Source organism: Paramormyrops kingsleyae, chromosome 11 (assembly GCF_048594095.1).
Source record: "Paramormyrops kingsleyae isolate MSU_618 chromosome 11, PKINGS_0.4, whole genome shotgun sequence".
NCBI lineage: Eukaryota > Metazoa > Chordata > Actinopteri > Osteoglossiformes > Mormyridae > Paramormyrops > Paramormyrops kingsleyae.
In genome coordinates this window covers 25478473-25496024 of record NC_132807.1, presented here as the reverse complement: position 1 = coordinate 25496024, position 17552 = coordinate 25478473, and the positions used below count along the sequence as shown (strand labels likewise).

Sequence of the window (17552 nt, the reverse complement as noted above, 5' to 3'; positions counted from 1 at the left end):
GTGGATAAAAACACAATCAGGCGCTGCCATTTAGAGAGGTCAATCCAGCTGAAGCGCATGCATTCCCTCACGGACACTGTGCCACCACGCGGGAAAGGTATTCCGTTCGTTACACCTCCATCATGACCGGCGGTAACAGTAATACCTCTGTGTGTTGTTCTTGAATGGTTCTGGATGTTCTGTCCGTAGAAGCTCCTATCTAAATCTCGGCCGTGTATCTTGGCTCTGTGGTTCAATCGACAGGCTGTACTGGCGTCTCGCCACGGCGGCAATAGGAGTCACGGTAAATGTGAGCCTTAAGCCAAGCGAATCAAGCAAATTAATGCGACGGTAAAACGGGAGCGTTCGCTGCGAGAGCTATATTATCCATAAGTGCACTGTGAAGAGGTAAACAACGAAACCATCAAAGGGAGAAAATTCACGGGAGCTGAACATGGCTGTTTTCCAGAGCCACCCGGTGCCCTTTTAAAAGCCAGGGGCTGGGCTGTCTGAGCCGATCGACCGGACGCGACATGACAAATGCACTGAATGACTGAGTTCCCCTCCTCGGCCGCCCCCCCCCGAAGGCTTATGACTCCGTCATCAACTCTTATTATTATTACTACACTTCACTGCTGCTGTCTGTCAGTCTGTCGGCGCTGTCTCGCGCTTCAGGAGGGGCATGTGCCATGCATAGACCGCGCATCTGAGGGGGCATCAATAAGAAATGCCGTGACGAACAATCATGGAACATGACCTACAAATAATTTAACGCAAACCGATAAAACTATTCATGAAAGCCCGAATTCTATCGGTATTTTTCACACTGTGTTCAGGTGCGTTCAGCGGTCTGCGGTTCCAGGCACGCCTTTATTTGCTAGACCCCTCTTGTGTAGCATGGTGGCTGAATGGTCAGCCCAGGGGGGTTAAATTCTGGCCCTGGCAGTGTGTGGGCGTATGAAGTTTGTATGTTCTCCCCCTGTCATGTGGGATTCCAAAAACCATGTGCCCAGTTAAGTCTTAATTGTCTGTAATGTTTGGGTATGTGTTCTATGCTTCCTGGATCAGGTTCTAGGTTCTGCAACCTTTCCCTGGATAAGTGGTATGATGGCTGGTGAACAGATGGCTGGATGGATGGATGGATTTAAGGCATAATAAGTAAATCATCGCCCTAATATTAAACAAAATATAGACGTTTCACTTTGACACTGTCTACCCTAGTAGGGCTTTTGCTGTTTTATTGTTGAGCGTTGTACTGAATTACTTGAGTATTTGTTCCTGTTATTTTACTCCTATAAAATATCCAGGTGTATAAATGAATTAAATTACAAGTAAACAACAGAACATTAATAAGTCATTGTATACACATTTCAAGCAGCTGCTGGATCCATGGACAGATACACCAGTAAGCTGGGACCCGTAAGGGCCTGCGAGAGGTGTGCAGCATCCACTTCTACCTGATCACCCTGATCTGCGAGGGTCACGGTGACCCGAGGCTCGGCACAGAGCCCCGCTGTTCAGGGAGTCCCAGAAAAAAATGCTCCTTTTATTCGAGGGCCTCGCTTCCCACTGGGGGGTCCTGGCGTAGCACGACTCTCAAACGCATGAGCTGTGATTGCTGATTATTCTGCTTCCAGGCAGAGGTGAGTAGGCCCCTTCACTAGAGGCAGTAAGGGGTGGGGGGGGGGGGGATAGGGATTGACCCAGCACAATACCTCCTCCTGGGTGCTGCACTCTCAACCCCAAAGCGTGACCTACCAAAGCAGAAGCACTGAGATGTGGAGGCCACGTGGAAGAACATGTCGCATGGGCCAGAGGGTTCTCAGGAGAGCCACTGCCTTTGTGCTCTTGATGAAACACTTAACCTGGATAAAAATGGCTGAGGCCACACACAGTGTGCCACAGTCGCTATTTGCTTTTCCCTCCGATTTCTCCCATTCTGTATCCCACCCTCCATGTGGATCTCCCCAGCCCATGTGTCACGTTAGCTCCCGCCATTCTGTATTGGGCCGTCACATAGTTGGCAAATAGAACCACCACCATGCCTACTGACCAGATGCACACGCCTGGCCTCTAGTGCACTGGAGCAATATGGACAAAAACAAGTTACAAGACCAGGTAAGTGAAGCCATTCACATTACATATATACACAGAAACAGTTAATTAACATTTTTTTCTGGATGGTTCTAAAAACAACTCGAGCCCAAACGCTGTTCCATATGCCCGGTTGGATCTAAATCTGAATCTGGATTTAGAGATTTTCCTGACCCGGATTTTCGGAGATGCCTGAGCTCCGGTTTTCGGGGTCAGCCATGTGTGCCTGCGGCCTGCACATGCGGAGGATACAGATGGCGGAGGACAGGCGATGTGTGTGCGACGGCGCCGTGTGTTTACACAGGCGCTACGCTTGGTTTTCAATGGATTAACTTGCCATTTGGCAAAATGTCACTCCCCCCTCCTCCCCAAACACTTTATATTTCTGCTTCTTGATTCAGCCAAAAAACAGAAATCTGCAGAATTATGAGACAGCTGAGCTGTTGGGTCCTGCCCACCATGAGACTGTGATGGTGTGACGATTATGTCTCCCTGAGTGTGTGTGAGAGAGTGAGAGAGGCTTTAGCCAGGCATGTTACGCAAGCACGAGAACGACTGGCTTAGCGTGTTCGTGAAAGCATTGCACATGTTTGTATGAGCATGTGCACGTGTCTCTGTGCCTGGTTGACTGTCAGTGTCTCTCTGTGCATCAGACTGGGTGGGATGAGCAGCCGCGTGTGTCCGTGTCTGCATCTGGTCCCAGGGGCGGACAGCGCTCGCTCTCGTACTTGCTCTCGTGCTCGCTCTCGTGCTCACTCTCACTCTCGTATTCGCTCTCGTGCTCGTTCTCGCTCTTGTGCTCGCTCTCGTGCTCGCTCTCGCTCTCGTACTCGCTCTCGCTCTCACCGGCATGGTCTGGCCGCCGTGCAGGGTGTTGATGGCAGCCTGGGCCTCGGCATGGCTGGAGAACTTGACGAAGGCGCAGCCTGCTGACAGCACAGAGAGAGACGGGCACAGAGTCAGCCTCCATCCGGTGCCAACCCCCCCCCCACCCCCACCACCGTTACTTTCATTCAAGCGCTTCGTTGGCGCATTCCATCATCGACGTCCTCGGCGCATAACGGCGAATAAATCATCCTAATTGCGCTGAATGCATTAACTGCGCACGACTGCGTGCCCCGGGTTCAGACACGGAGCCTCCCAACCGGGAGAGGGGGAAGTCGAAACCCTCCGTTCCGAGACTCGTTTGCAGTTATTAATCTGTTTGATATTCGCACGCTGCGATCCGCGCCCTACGACTGCGGCGGGAGGCGGTGAGGCAACAAACGGCGATGGAACATGTCAGTCGGTCTAGTTACAGCCTCTGAGCGAGTTGAAATCTTCTCACCCCTTTGCCCGTAGGCCCATTACTGAGCCGACGACGAACTGAAAACATAACAAATGTAGCCGGGAATCCGCTTTAGCGACTCTCCATATAAGGTTCCTAATGATGCTGAAATTTCCGAACGCGCAAAATTGCTTGGATCCACATTGCCGCTCAGTAACAAACAATGAAAATACACAAAATAATACAAATTGTTTTTTGTTTTTTTTTTTTGGTTTTGAGCTGCCTTTGGATCCAATACGCGGTCAGGTCGCTCTGACATCATGAGGCTGAAAAAAGATCAGGCACTGATAGAGGTAACGGCTGTAGCGCAGGGGTCCGGCCCCGACCCCAACCCCAGCACCGGCTGTGCCTCTGCACAGGTGTGTCCTTAATGAGCAGGTAATTGGCAAACAAAACCCACCTGCAGCTGATGGGCAGGAGTCCAGCAGGAGCAGGAAGGGAAAGTAGGTCTAGCCAGGGGATGCTACTTAATTCTCGCCCCTCTCCAGAGCGATATTTCTCAGAGCAGAGGGAGTGCGAGTGCAGGTTCTTACAGAAGGACCCCAACACCCCAGTGCCCATGTGTTTATAAAAAGCTAATCAAGGAGGAATCTGGCTGGATCCGCCCCTGCTTCAGTTCTGCTTGTTACTACGTAGATCCCAGTAGAGGAACCAGTGCTGCAAATGGTTAGCAAGACATCTCAAGCAGCCTCAACACTAAAAGTCTTTAAAAGACCTATTCAAAACAGCCATTTTATTTGAAGGTGAAGGCAGATTTGTCATTTTTTATTTGGGCTTTTTTATGTGGTTTCATAACTTCTGTGATATTATCTTTTCTGTTAAATCTCTTAAGATGAGTAATGACCCAGGTTTGAAAAACTCAGAAGTGTTGGCTTGTAAAGGAAATGATGTAACAGATGCCTACAGCAACAGAATAAGAGTAGATATGTCCTATATGTAGAGGCACAAACAAACATGCCAACAGACAAAAAAAACCTACATCAAAGTAGATGCTGAGATGAATATGAATGAAGACACACAAACAAAGAGAAAAAAAATCCACCCAATTAAAATGGAGACATTTAAAAAATAAATGTTAACAACAAATTTGCTGTCTGGTCAGATACTGTATGAGCTGTAAAGGGTTTTTGGAAACATATGGAAAGCTCACATGATAAAATGAATTGTTTCCCCTTGACAAAACAAATTATTTGTTGTTTTTATACGTATAAGGCAGAGGCTACAAACGGGGGCAGCGGCTTAGCTAGAAATTCTGGATCCCCTGACAAAATGTCACCTTGTGCTCCTCGGGGAGTCCCCCTGGCGGGGGGGGGGGGGGGGGGGCTGATAGCAGATTTTTGGGCCCTCGGAATCTGCGTGGGTATCCATGTCCCTCACATTTCGATACGGACAAGCTTATCTGGCCCATGTAGCTACGATAAGGACAATGTACCTCCGGTGACTCTGTACAGACCCACCCTGCAGGTTCCCCACCCCCCTCCTGATCACCGCTGAACATGATGGCACGTTTGAGGGGTCCATGCCCCACCATCAGGCCCAGCCCCCCTGACCCAGAAAGAAAAACTTTAAATGCTCAGCAGATCTCTTCCGCAGACCCAGCAGATGTGAGGACTCCACCTCGTGGAATCTTCACGAATATGATTATAGTGCCTCGGGGCTTGGGGGTGTGTGTGTGTGTGGGGGGGGGGGGGGGGGCAGGTAAAACTCATCGTTTTCTGTGCTGCCTTTTGAACTCCCCGGAAAGGAATGATTATTTATCAGCCCCATCAGACCAAACACGTGACATTTATAGCGCAGCTTAATTACAGACGTTGAAGGCCCCCCTCCCCTTCGTTTCACGCGGCTCCTTGCTCCATTCGCTTACGACAGTGAGTGGCAGACCTCCTCCTGGGCGCAGGCTGGGAAACGGCCACCCTCCGCTCATCTCTCTAACGGCACATCGCCTGAGGCCATTTCAATGCGTGTGATGGGGGCACCAGGGTTAGGGTTAGGATTAGGGTTGGGGTTAGGGTTAGGATTAGGGTTAGGCTCAGCGAATCAGCGACACTGATTTGCCAGGACCAGTTCCTTGGCCCCCTCTCCCTGTGTCTGTGAAATATTGGTGTTTGGAGGCTCTGGTGTAGTTTATGTGGATGGATGGTTGTGTAAATAAATGGATGGATAGGTGAATAGATGGGTGGATGGGGTGGGATGGATGGATGATTAGTGGATGGATGGATGGGTGAATAGATGGGTGAATAGATGGGTGGATGAGGGTGGGATGGATGGATGATTACTGAATGGTGGGTGGATGGATGGTATATAAATAAATGGATGGATAGGTGAATAGATGGGTGGATGGGGTGGGATGGATGGATGATTAGTGGATGGATGGGTGAATAGATGGGTGGATGAGGGTGGGATGGATGGATGATTACTGAATGGTGGATGATGGATGGATGGATAGTTGGATTAATGTGTTTTACTTATACTTGCTAGTGATTTGAAACTGGACGTGAACTTCTAATGAAGTTCCCATCCCATGAACCTCTAGTGCTATTCGCCGCTCGTCTCGAGGACATGCTGTTTGTTTGCCTCTCCACAAAGGAAGCGTGAGCGCTCACAAGTGGAACGCATGCGAGAGCACCCAGGACGAGGGCTGCTGCCCTCTGAGGTAATGCGATCAATTCTGTGCAGGCGTCACGGCGAGCAGGAAATGCACGGAGCCGCCCCCAGGTCTGCACCAGTGTCACCAGTGACAGGAGCGCTGACGCGGTCTCTCCTGCGGGGCTGCCGAACACGAACCGCCGTGGTATCATGAATAATAAACATGCGTGTGACACCGTGGCTGCCATTGGAGGATCGTCAGCCCCCGCGAGCCTCCCTAAGCCGGTGTGACAGCGTGACCGTGGGAAACAGTCATGGCCGGTGTGATTCTCTTTTTCCTGCCTGGGAATATTTTGCTGCAGATGTGAGTGAGGGAAATGGGAGAGGGACAGGAAGCGGAGCAGACGGAAGAGAAAGCTGGGAATGCGAGTCCACGGCCTACCAAGCGAAAGCTCCTGTCACATTGCAATTTTGAGAATTATTTAAACCAAATCTGTTCTTGATGTGTCGGACTACGTTTACCAGCATGCTTTGCACTTCACCTAATGCATACCATGCAGATATGAATGAAAGGTGGTTAAACGAAACTTACAAATGACAGATAATTCTAAACAAAACAAGACAATGGTGTGCTAAAAAATGCCTAGAAAAAAAACATTTAGAGGGTGACTATATTTTAGATGATGTTACATCATCACTAATGCACTAATGCACTATTGCGATTTGAGGGTGGTGCAGCCTGTAAACCATAGAAGCACATCACCACAGCCAGGTTGCACCATTTTATATGTGAAGTCAGATGCGGGGTATTTGGGGGATGGGGGAGGTAGTGGGGGTCAATGTTGGCGCTGACCCTTACTGGCCCCATCAGGCCCTCGGAGGATGGTGCACTCCTCGATCTGCCCGAAGCTCTCGAACAGCCGCCGCACGTCGTCCTCGCTCTGCTGCTTCCCCAGCATGCCCACGAACAGCTTCCTGTCTTCTGGAGGGAAAAAAAAAACAAAAGGAGAAGGAAAGGGGGCGGGACATGGGTGGTGCTGCACTCCAGAAGCCCCACCCATCTGGTTTTCCCGCACACTCGGATGCTACGAAATGAAATTCCCAACTGAACACTCCTCAGCCGGTAATTGCAATAGATTTAAAGGATGTACAGGAATCGGAGGCACCCAAACTGTCACGGACTTGGACTGGCTGCTTGTTTTTGATGTGTATGATATGTGTATATGTGTGCGTGTGTGTGTGTGTGTGTGTATGAGGAGTTTAGGGGTAGAGTCTAGCGTGAGTGCCCACCCTCTCGGGGAGTGGAGATTGCCGCCGGGGGGGCTTGGCCATGGACTGATGCAAAGTGGCGTGAGGAGGAAGAGGAGCTGATTGGAGAGGACACAGCTGCTCTTCCCTGGGAGCTATTTGCCTGGGAGAGGGGAATGGGGGGGCATGAGCCTCACCTGGGCCTGACAGACCCCATTAGAGGCATCGGTGGGACCCGTCGCTTACTGCGTGCTAAAAATAACAGTGAGCCTGCTTCACAGGCCCGACGGCAAGGCCACGCATCAGCCAAGCGGCCGTCCTCACAACCAAGGCCCGCTACGACGTAGCTCCCCAGCCGGCGTCCCGCCGAGACCGCCCCGGGAGGTCCGAGCACACGCCCAGCGCTGACTCGAGCCGTGAGCACGGCGTCCCCTAGCTCCCACCGCTGGCAGGAGAACAGAAAGCGGTGGGATCCTGTGTAAATGTTTAGGCTGCCAGGGGGAGCCTGAGGAAAAGCCCGCTGGATGTGGGTTTTCTGACAGGGTTTGTGCTGGGATGATGCTCACTGTGAAAATGAGGAGAGAACAGGGAAAGGGAGCACTGCTAGTGTAAGAGGAAAGGCAGGGAGCCCAAACACGGGAGGAAGGGAGCGTGCTCAGTGTGTCACTCAGGGATGGGAGCGTGCTCAGTGTGTCACTCAGGGATGGGAGCGTGTTCAGTGTGTCACTCAGGGATGGGAGCGTGCTCAGTGTGTCACTCAGGGATGGGAGCGTGCTCAGTGTGTCACTCAGGGATGGGAGCGTGCTCAGTTCTCTTGCACATGCATAAACCTTTGGACCAATACAGACGTTCCTCTATTTACGAACGAGTTACGTTCCGAACAGCTGTTCATAACTTGAAATGTTTGTAAGTCGTTATTCAACATCATTTTAAAGGTATACGCAAGTACTAATAACTAGGATGCTGGGAGTACGCACGCTACGCTGCTGCACGCTGGGAGTACGCACGCTACGCTGCTGCACGCTGGGAGTACGCACGCTACGCTGCTGCACGCTGGGAGTAGCGGGCAGAAGCCGTACTAGGCGGAATTGGCGTGCAGAAAAAAAAAAATGATGTTGCGGACAGGAAACAAGAGCCCAACAAACACAATTTGGACTTACAGTCCTCTTCGTTTGTATGTCTGAAAGTTCGTAAGTTGAAAGTTCGTAAGTAGAGTAGCGTCCGTACTTGCAGATAGTGATAAATAAACGTTTTCTATTAGTCAATCAAATTAATGTATATAACTCCAGGATTTCTGGAACTTTTATCCACTGGAATTAAAATTACGAAGAGGACGCAACTAAAGCCTTGCCCAACGCTGGACAGTGTAATTGAGACAAATGAATTTAATTAATCACACTGTTTACTGTTACTTCCTGTTTTAACAGCAGGTTTTCGTGACACAAGCGACAGCACTGATGAGCAGCGTGAAAGTAAAGGCGACTCGAAACCTCACGCTGGGCGTTCCCAGGACCCAGTGGCTTGCTGGTCGGGAAGCAGACTATTCTTGAACGCGAGGCGAAGGATCCGTGAGCTGAGCTGAGAGGAACCGGCTTTCCTGTTTGGTGAAATACGCTGCAAATTGAATTAGGCAGCGTTGTGTTTTCATTGTTTGACCTCAGTGCTGGCATCCCAGCCGGAGCACCGATAGCGTTCCGCGGCTCTGCTCCCATTGGCCAGAATGTGGGCCGCAATTCATTAGTTTGCTTCACGCCAGGCCTCCCAGCAGCGCTTATTGGATTTGTGCTTTTCCCATTCTCCCTGAGCCACTCACGGCCTTTAAAGTGCATTTATGAATATGAATAAATGACTTCTAATGCACACAGTGAATAAAGAGATATTTAACCTGGTGCCGAGAGAGAAAGAGCGAGAGAATTCTTTTGTGTAAAAATAAAAAAATGAACAAAAAAAAAAAATCAATGAACGCTGAGCTGAAATAGAATTATGTATTTGCATGTAGGAGGCAGGGGGCGGAGTCAGCCTGTGGTCCAAGTCCATTGGCTGGCAGCTTTTTGACTGGCAGCCAGCCCACCAGGCGGCACACTGACCCCACTCAACATGGAGTGATTCTCCTCTCATCCACTTCCCACTTCACAAGTTGGGGTCCGTTCTGGAGAACAGCGACGCTTTGCTCCCACTCTCCCGTATCCGTCTCTCTCTTTGTCTCTTTCTCTCCCCTTCTGTCTCTCACTTTCTGTCTCTTTATCTTTTTTAATCTATTTACTAATTTAATTGATTAGTAAAACCTGAATGGTGATGCTGAGCTTTATCTCTCCACCTCCTCCTGTCTGTCTGTCTGTCTGTCTGTCTCTCTCTCTCTCTTTCTCTCTTTCCTTGTCTTTCTCTACTATCTCTCCCAAGGGTGTAGGCTTGGTTTCAGTATTGGGAGGGACCAAATCAGCCCCTAACCCTCCGCCCCCGCCTAAACACGCACGGTACTCCCACAATATTGGTAGGGACGTGGCCTGACCGTCTATACACAAATCTACGCCCTTGATCTCTCCCTCCCTGTCTCCATCCCTTTCTGTCTCTCTCCATGTCTCTATCTCTCTCTTGAACTCCTCCCATCTCTCTCTCTCCCTCCCTGCCCCCCTTGATCTCTCTATCTCCTTTTGTCTCTTCCTCTCTGTCTCCATCTCTTTCTGTCTCTCCCCATGTCTTTGTCTCTCTCTCAAATTCCTCCCACCTGTCTCTCTCTCCCTCTCTGCCCCCCTGTCTCTCTCTTCCTCCATCTCTCATTCTCTTCAGAACCCCCACCCTCAGCCTGCCCCTCCCCCCCATCCCACACTGCCATGTCACATTAGGGATGGGAGGAAAAGTGAGAGCTACTCCCTGCTTTACAACCTGTGCCAGCGCCCCCCTCCCAGCCCCGCCCCTGTGTCTCGCATGCCAGCACCCGTGACCCGGCGCTCTCCCCCGCTTGATGGAAGGCGGGAGTAATTGTGTGGAAAATGATCCAGTGTCAGTCTGCAACCATGCCCAGCCTGAGATAGGGGCTGGACCACCAGGTTTATGAATGCAAATAAAGGCAGATCAAAAAAGTTATCAAAATACTACTGACATCTGACAATTGCTTGTCTCAGAGAGCCTTTTGATTTTAGCGCCCAGTGTATTAAAAATTAATGGATTTTTCACGGACGCCATATGCTGTCAAAATTGATGTTTCTCTCTTCAGACGCGAGGCGGCTCGTTCCGTAGGCCGCGTTCATATTCCGTTCCTTCCAGATGTCATTGTGTTTGGAGTTAGCAGACAGTGTTGTTTGAAGTCCACTTAACATTCTCATTTTTACGTGTAGGTGTTTGTCGGTTTTCTCCGTAATTGCCAGAATCTGCACTTTCTTCATCTCTGTTATTTTTCCTCTTTTTATCTCCACTGTCGCCAATTCCGATACGCCGTCATTTGATATGCGAGAAAATCTCACAAAGCCAGTGTCTGGACCCATCCGAACGGCGTCCATCTTCTGTTACCGCTTATCCTACTCAGGGTCATTGGGGGTCCGGAGCCGATCCCAGAGCCTACTGGTGCGAGGCAGGGAACAACCCAGGATGGGCCACCAACCCATTGCGGTGCACACTCACACAGCATCCACTCACACAGGCGCACCTACAGGCAATATGGTAACTCCAACTGACCTCGGCAAGATTTTGGGCTGGGGGGGGAGGGGGCTGTGACTGGAGGAAACCCCATGACAACACAAGGAGAACAGCCAGACTCCAGACACATCGAGCCGTGGCAGAGACTCGAACGCTGGTCCCAGAGGTGTGATGCGACAGTGCTAACCACTGTACCACTATGGCGCCCCCTGCAGGATAGATGTCTCAGTAATTTCCCAGACATAATGGGTGTGGGTCTTGGTCTTCGGCGGTTACTGCTCTGGCCTTCCAGCTGTCTTTCCAAATTGCAGAGGGGCACACTGTCCCCTGTCATGCCTTCTGTGGAGTAAGAACTGCATTAATGCCCCCGATCAGGACCTGCTGCACGCTTTAAGTTTATTGTAGTAATTAGGCTGTAAGTGAATGGCTATAAAGCGACAAATTGCCTTTGTCGTTCCCTTCGCAGCGCGACTCAAGCAGATTGATGCCGTTGAAAATGTCCCGCTGCCACATAAAACAAAAAAGGCAGGGTCACCCGGGCAAATGGCGCCCCCTGCAGGTCAGAGTTCAAACATCAGGGATGCTATAGATCACATTGGGTCTTGGGACCAAGGGTCTCCCCTGTCCCCTGAAGGGATATGCTTTACCGTGTTGTCCATGACATTAAAGATAGAGGCCCGCATCTTTCACCAGTACGAGGTTATGGGTGGTGGGGCTCATTTGCATTGAAAGGGGAGTGTGATCCACTGTTGATTTAAGCCTCTGGCAAGCTGTCCTTCTCTTGCCTCCGAACACCCTGTACTGCTCCTCTATTCTTGGTTTGTGCAAGATGTGGTCAATCACTCCTCTACCACTAGGGGGCGGCACTGAGGCCAGGGGTGGTTGAGGGCTGCAGTGGCGTGGCACACATGGGAACAGGGCCCCTCGCAGGGAGTAGCTGCCTCCTGTTATCACACGCTAATAAAAGACGAGCCCCGGGATCGCAACCTGGTGCCCGCTTCTGAAACCCGAGTAGGCAGACGCAGTCCCGTCCCGCCGGGGGGAGGCTGCGGGGGGGAGGAGCAAAGCACGGGGGGGAAGTGCGGCACCCGCAAACAAACAGATTGTGTTTAGATAACGGCCGTCTCCAATCACACATTATCTGGCTCAATCTCTTCTCCACCGAGACATCGGCTGACAAGGTCATGAGGAGGGGAGGTTTTTCCAGTGGGGAGGGGGGGGGGATTGGGGGATGGGGCGGGGTTGGCAGGGGGGATGCTTCTTTGCTGGTTTATAGCAGAAATTGCTCTGGCTGCCTCCATCTCGCTGGGTTAATGCCTCATCCAGACTTACATGGTGGGTGGGCGGGCAACCAAAGTGTTACTGGCGAGCGCTGCTCCGCAGCCGCATTCCCGTGGCTGGGCGGCACGTTTAGCGGCCGCCGGACTCGGGATCCGCTCCGTCACAATCGCAGGCCAGGCCATGGCCCACTGCAGACGCCGCTAATGGCCTGGCCTCGGCGGCCTGTCCTCCCCCAGGGTATGTGGCAGCGGCGTGGACCTGTCTCCTGGCATGCTGAGCCGTCTGGTGGACCGCCCCCTTTCCTTGGGGAGGCAGCGCCCCCTCAGAGGATAAGCAGGTGGAGGGGAGGGGGGTTTTCGGAAGCGAGCAGGGACCCTGTAATGGGCCTATCATCCACGGAGGCATGTAAACGAGACACCCTCGCGTCTCCTTGAGACTGATAATTGCCAACGTCGCATTTCTGACAAATGTGACTGGGCTGCAGCGGCGGAGCGGATCGCAGCGTCTCAGAAAGTCACCCACTAGTCCTGGTGGGGGGGGGGGGGGGGTAACTGCCACGTCTCATCCCGCAGTCTCTTTACCCCTCCACGCCTAACATGCCGGATTTTTTCCCCTCGTGTAAACTTTTAGCCAGCTAAGGTCCATGGGGGCAGGTCTGTTAATAATGCGCGACATCGGTACCCGTGTCCTGCTCCGCCGTGCGCTCGCCGCATCCCCGTGCCGCTGACAGATCCCCGTGCCGCCAGGAAGCCGTCACCGGCCGACCCGCAGCCCGGCGCCGCTCTGGGCCACAACCTGCCACTATTTCATTCCCTCGCTTGTATTTCTCTTTTTTTTGCCTCACTCCTGGTAGAAAAAGGGCAATAATTGATAGCACAGCCCGTCCATCCTTCTCTCTTAGGCCCTCCGTCCAATTCATCTGGGTGCGACGCGGGTTGGCCCCCGCCCAGCCTCTGTCGGTCAGACTCTGCCTGTTTTTAGATGGCCATTAATTAAAGTGGCGCCGTGACAAAAATAGGACCTAAATGGGATTTGTGTGGCGAGGAAATGGGCTGCCTGAATCTAACCTGGCAGCGTAAATCACAGCACGGCTCCCCGGGAAAGGGGGGGGCGGCGGGAGACAGAGAGGCCCGGAGCCGGCACAGGAGCCCCCGCCGGCCTCACCGCCGGCGAGTCGGCGTCCCGGCACAAGCCGGAATAGCACTCACTGGTAATAATGACAAGAGAAGATGAAACTCTTAAGTCGCACAGTTGTCTGCAAGATCGGAGGCCGGAATTCTGGGCCCCCTGACAAAATGTCACCTTGGGTAGTTTTTTTCCGAGCATGGGGGGGGGGGGGGCAGTGATACATTGTGGGGGCCCTATAAAGTGCTGGGCCCCCTGAATTTTTGCAGAAGAATTGCGACCATTATGGCCATATCCCCCAGTAACACGTAACCCGAAATGGCGCGATCAGACGAGCATAGCTCCTGGAAGCTGAGCACGGAAGCAGCCTCACGCGCAATTCCAGCTCCAAACTTCACAGCTCTCATCAGGTGAGAGGCACCTTATGGTCTTGGCGACCCTGAGGGAGCCACAGGGACAGATTGGCAGCCCCCCACCCCCCACCCTCAGTCGGGACGAGCTGTTGCTCCGAGGTAGCGGCTACACCCACACACGCCCCCACCTTCTGAAACCCACGCATCCAGGAACCCCGCCAGGTCGGAGATGCGAGCAGGCGGGTTCACCTGTGCGACGGGCCGCGCCGGGAGATGCGAAAAGGCCGGGAAGCACGCAGACGGAAAGCTAATTACCTCCTCGTCCTTCGCTGTCGGCTGGCTTCACCTGGATGGGCCGGTTCATCTGGAGAAAGAGAGAGGGGGAGACCACAAGTCAACACTCACTCCCAGGCTGTCAGGCTGATTGCAGTGGCCCCAGGGGGGGGGGCCCAGGGGGCCACACCCTGATGCAGTCGCTTAGCATCTGACAAATGCACACTATCATCAGAGCGAGCCACAGACGTCAGTGACGCGTCACGGCGCCGGGAAGATGAGCCGTCCCCAAATAATCACACAGCTCTCATTATGATGTCACAATGATTCCAAACACCTGACTGCTGTCCCCACCACTGTCCACACTGATGTCCCCACTGTATCAGCACAGTAGCCAGCATGCTGCCCCCCCACACCCTCCCTCCCACACACACAGAAGTCAGACACATTCTGATGACAGACTGGAAAACTAGTCATGGGAGAGAGAAGAGAAGTTAAATTAATTAAGACAAATTCTCTGGGGAGGGGGGGGGCAATATCTCCTTCACTCTTTCTCCTCAAAGAGCCAAATGAGCGTCAGCATTCGCCGCTTCCCCACCCCCCTTTTTGGCAGAGGTGGGGGCTCCCGGGTACCCGAGGCTCCGGGATCGTGACTGAGAAACGCCATTCAGCGCGACACGACTCGGACGCCCTTCATTACTCCAAGAGAAAGATTCCCGCGGCTCGGTGCGTGCCGACAGCAGCTGGCAGACACGCCGGGCAGCTAGACGTGCCCTTTGTGGCGGTACCATCGAGCAGGGCGCTCCGTGGCGCGGGCAGGACCACCGCCAGCCCCCATCCATCAGGAATAGGGGGTGGTGGGGGGAGGGCAGTGGTCCTGACAGCTACGGGCAGCTAAATACGGGTTTGGGAGGAGGCTGACCCTGGGAGGCGAGTAGGCGGCATGCGAGGAGGTGTGGAGAACTGGAGCAGATGCCCTGATCCCTCATGACACAGGTGTACAAACAGCGAGAGAAGAGGCGACATGGTGTCTGTGCAAATGATCCCCTACCAGTGTGTGTCGGGGGGGGGGGGGGGGGGGCAGGGGGTAGGGGAGTAAAAGGGTGTCCATAAAAGGAAGATGGACACTGTCATTAGAATAGCACTTCACCTGGACCTCTGTGGGCTAATCATATAACGCGAAAGGCTAAATAATCAGCCACGCAGACGAAACAGGTGATTTCACTTCTGAAACACGGGACGCTCAAGTCGATATCACAGGATGGGGGCTTTATGGACTGCAACTCTGCTAGTTCATTGTTTTCAGTACAGTCAGGCAGAATCAGTAGTCTGGGTGGGGGGTCCTGCCGGAGATTTGTGGGGAGGGGAGGTGACCACCAGCGCCACCCGGTGACCATTCAACCTCTCGGTTGTGGTCAGTGGCGCCGGGTCACTGGGCTGCAGCCACAGCCCATTAGCAGCCGTGCAGCCAGTGCCGCAGTGGGGGGGGGTCATTCAGCGGCGCTTTTCACGCTCAAAGTTGCCAGGCAACCCAGCAGGGGGGGTTGTGATTCTGAGTGACCAACCTTAGGCCATTACCCAGTAAACTGCTGCTCATTCGCTATTCACTTGCTGGTGTTTAAAGGGAAAAAAGGGTATTTATTTAGTCAAACCACAGTGACTCACACTGCTTACAATTGTACCCATTTTCCACATTCGAATATTAACTGAGGCAAGTGCGTTTTATTGACTTTTTACAGCAGCCGGTCATTGTCTTAGTAACAAATATGCCGCCTTGACCATGAAAGCCGTCGACCGACCACATGCTGTTGGACCCCTCTGCCTCCAGTGCCCCCTGCGCAGCTGTCCCTGTGTCACTGTCCTCCTCGACCCCCCCCCCCCGCCCCCACCCCCGCGGAAAAGTAATAAATCCTGAAATTAAAACGCAGATAAAAATGGACAAAAAGTGGCGCAATTTACTGGTTTAATCTCTTTTATTTGCCTGCCTCCCTGTGAAGCTGATTGCACCCTGAACCAGACATCAGACCAGAGTTAATGCACTGAGCCAAAAGCCAATCAGAACACGTCACTGTGGCACAGATGACTCTGAAGATACAGCCTGATGTGGACTGTGATGTCAAACTGTTGCCCATATCCCTGTTTTTTGCACATCTACTGTCTATTTTTTATGTGTATGCTGTTTATTTTTATATGTTACAGTCCCGTGCCCTGTACTGCATGGGATAGGTTCAAGGTCCGCAGTGACTCAGACCTAGTGACCAGGATAAGTGGTTAGGAAATGGATGGATGGATGGATGGATGGAGGGGTGGATGGTAGGATGGATGTATAGATGGATGCTCTTCGTTCTTCTTTGTACTGGATGTTGCTAAACAAGTAAGCGTTCCAATGAACTTGTAATACACAGCCAATAAAATCTCTTGGACACCTCACACTAAAGACCTTACGTTGAAGACCTCATATGGAAGAAGAGTAGACCTCACGTTAAGCCCCACAGTAAAAACCTCACACCAAAGACCTCATGCTAAAGACCAGCGATAAAAGACCTCACACAAAGTCCCAGTGAACTTCACACTAAAGACCTCAGACAGAAGACCTCAAACACAGCGCCAGTAAACCTCAGAAAAAGACTTCAGACAGAAAACCTCACACAGACCCCTAATAAACCTTACACTAAGGACCTCAGACTGAAGACCTCACACAGACCACTAATAAACCTTACACTAAGGACCTCAGACTGAAGACCTCACACAGACCACTAATAAACCTTACACTAAGGACCTCAGACTGAAGACCTGACACAGAACCCCTAATAAACCTTACACTAAGGACCTCAGACTGAAGACCTCACACAGACCCCTAATAAACCTTACACTAAGGACCTCAGACTGAAGACCTCACACAGACCCCTAATAAACCTTACACTAAGGACCTCAGACTGAAGACCTCACACAGACCCCTAATAAACCTTACACTAAGGACCTCAGACTGAAGACCTCACACAGACCACTAATAAACCTTACACTAAGGACCTCAGACTGAAGACCTCACACAGACCACTAATAAACCTTACACTAAGGACCTCAGACTGAAGACCTCACACAGACCCCTAATAAACCTTACACTAAGGACCTCAGACTGAAGACCTCACACAGACCCCTAATAAACCTTACACTAAGGACCTCAGACTGAAGACCTCACACAGACCCCTAATAAACCTTACACTAAGGACCTCAGACTGAAGACCTCACACAGACCACTAATAAACCTTACACTAAGGACCTCAGACTGAAGACCTCACACAGAACCCCAGCAAACCTCACACTAAAAACTTCAGACAGAAGATGTCAGTGGCTCTTTGGCCCAGCCTGCATGGCCAGCAGTAAGAAAATGACATAAATATCCAGTCTAACTGCCTCAGTTCCCAGAGGTCCCTGATTCATTCACCCCCCACATCTCCCCACACCAGACAGCCTGGCGGGCAATCTCTGTACCCCAGCAAAGCTAGCCATGCGCACACACCTCATCTCTGCAGACACACACACACGCAGATACACACATGCAGACGCACGCACACAGACACACACACGCGCAGACGCACGCACACAGACACACACACGCAGACGCACACATGCACACAGACACACACACGCAG

At 52.0% G+C, this 17552-nt stretch overlaps 1 protein-coding gene across 9 annotated transcripts in view; it reads right to left on the bottom strand.

Annotated features, from left to right (window-relative positions):
- Window positions 1-17552, bottom strand: part of celf6 (CUGBP Elav-like family member 6) — a 102334-nt gene that overhangs the window by 24920 nt on the left and 59862 nt on the right. For 2 of the 9 annotated variants that reach the window (XM_023819656.2, XM_023819663.2), the window contains exons 3-5: window positions 13942-13990; window positions 6840-6968; window positions 2920-3002 (exon numbers count right to left, since the gene is read on the bottom strand). In XM_023819656.2, the coding sequence (XP_023675424.1) occupies window positions 2920-3002; window positions 6840-6968; window positions 13942-13990 (261 nt within the window). The remainder of the gene's footprint in view (window positions 1-2919; window positions 3003-6839; window positions 6969-13941; window positions 13991-17552) is intronic. The other 7 variants (XM_023819657.2, XM_023819664.2, XM_023819659.2 and 4 more) reach the window with 5 other exon arrangements.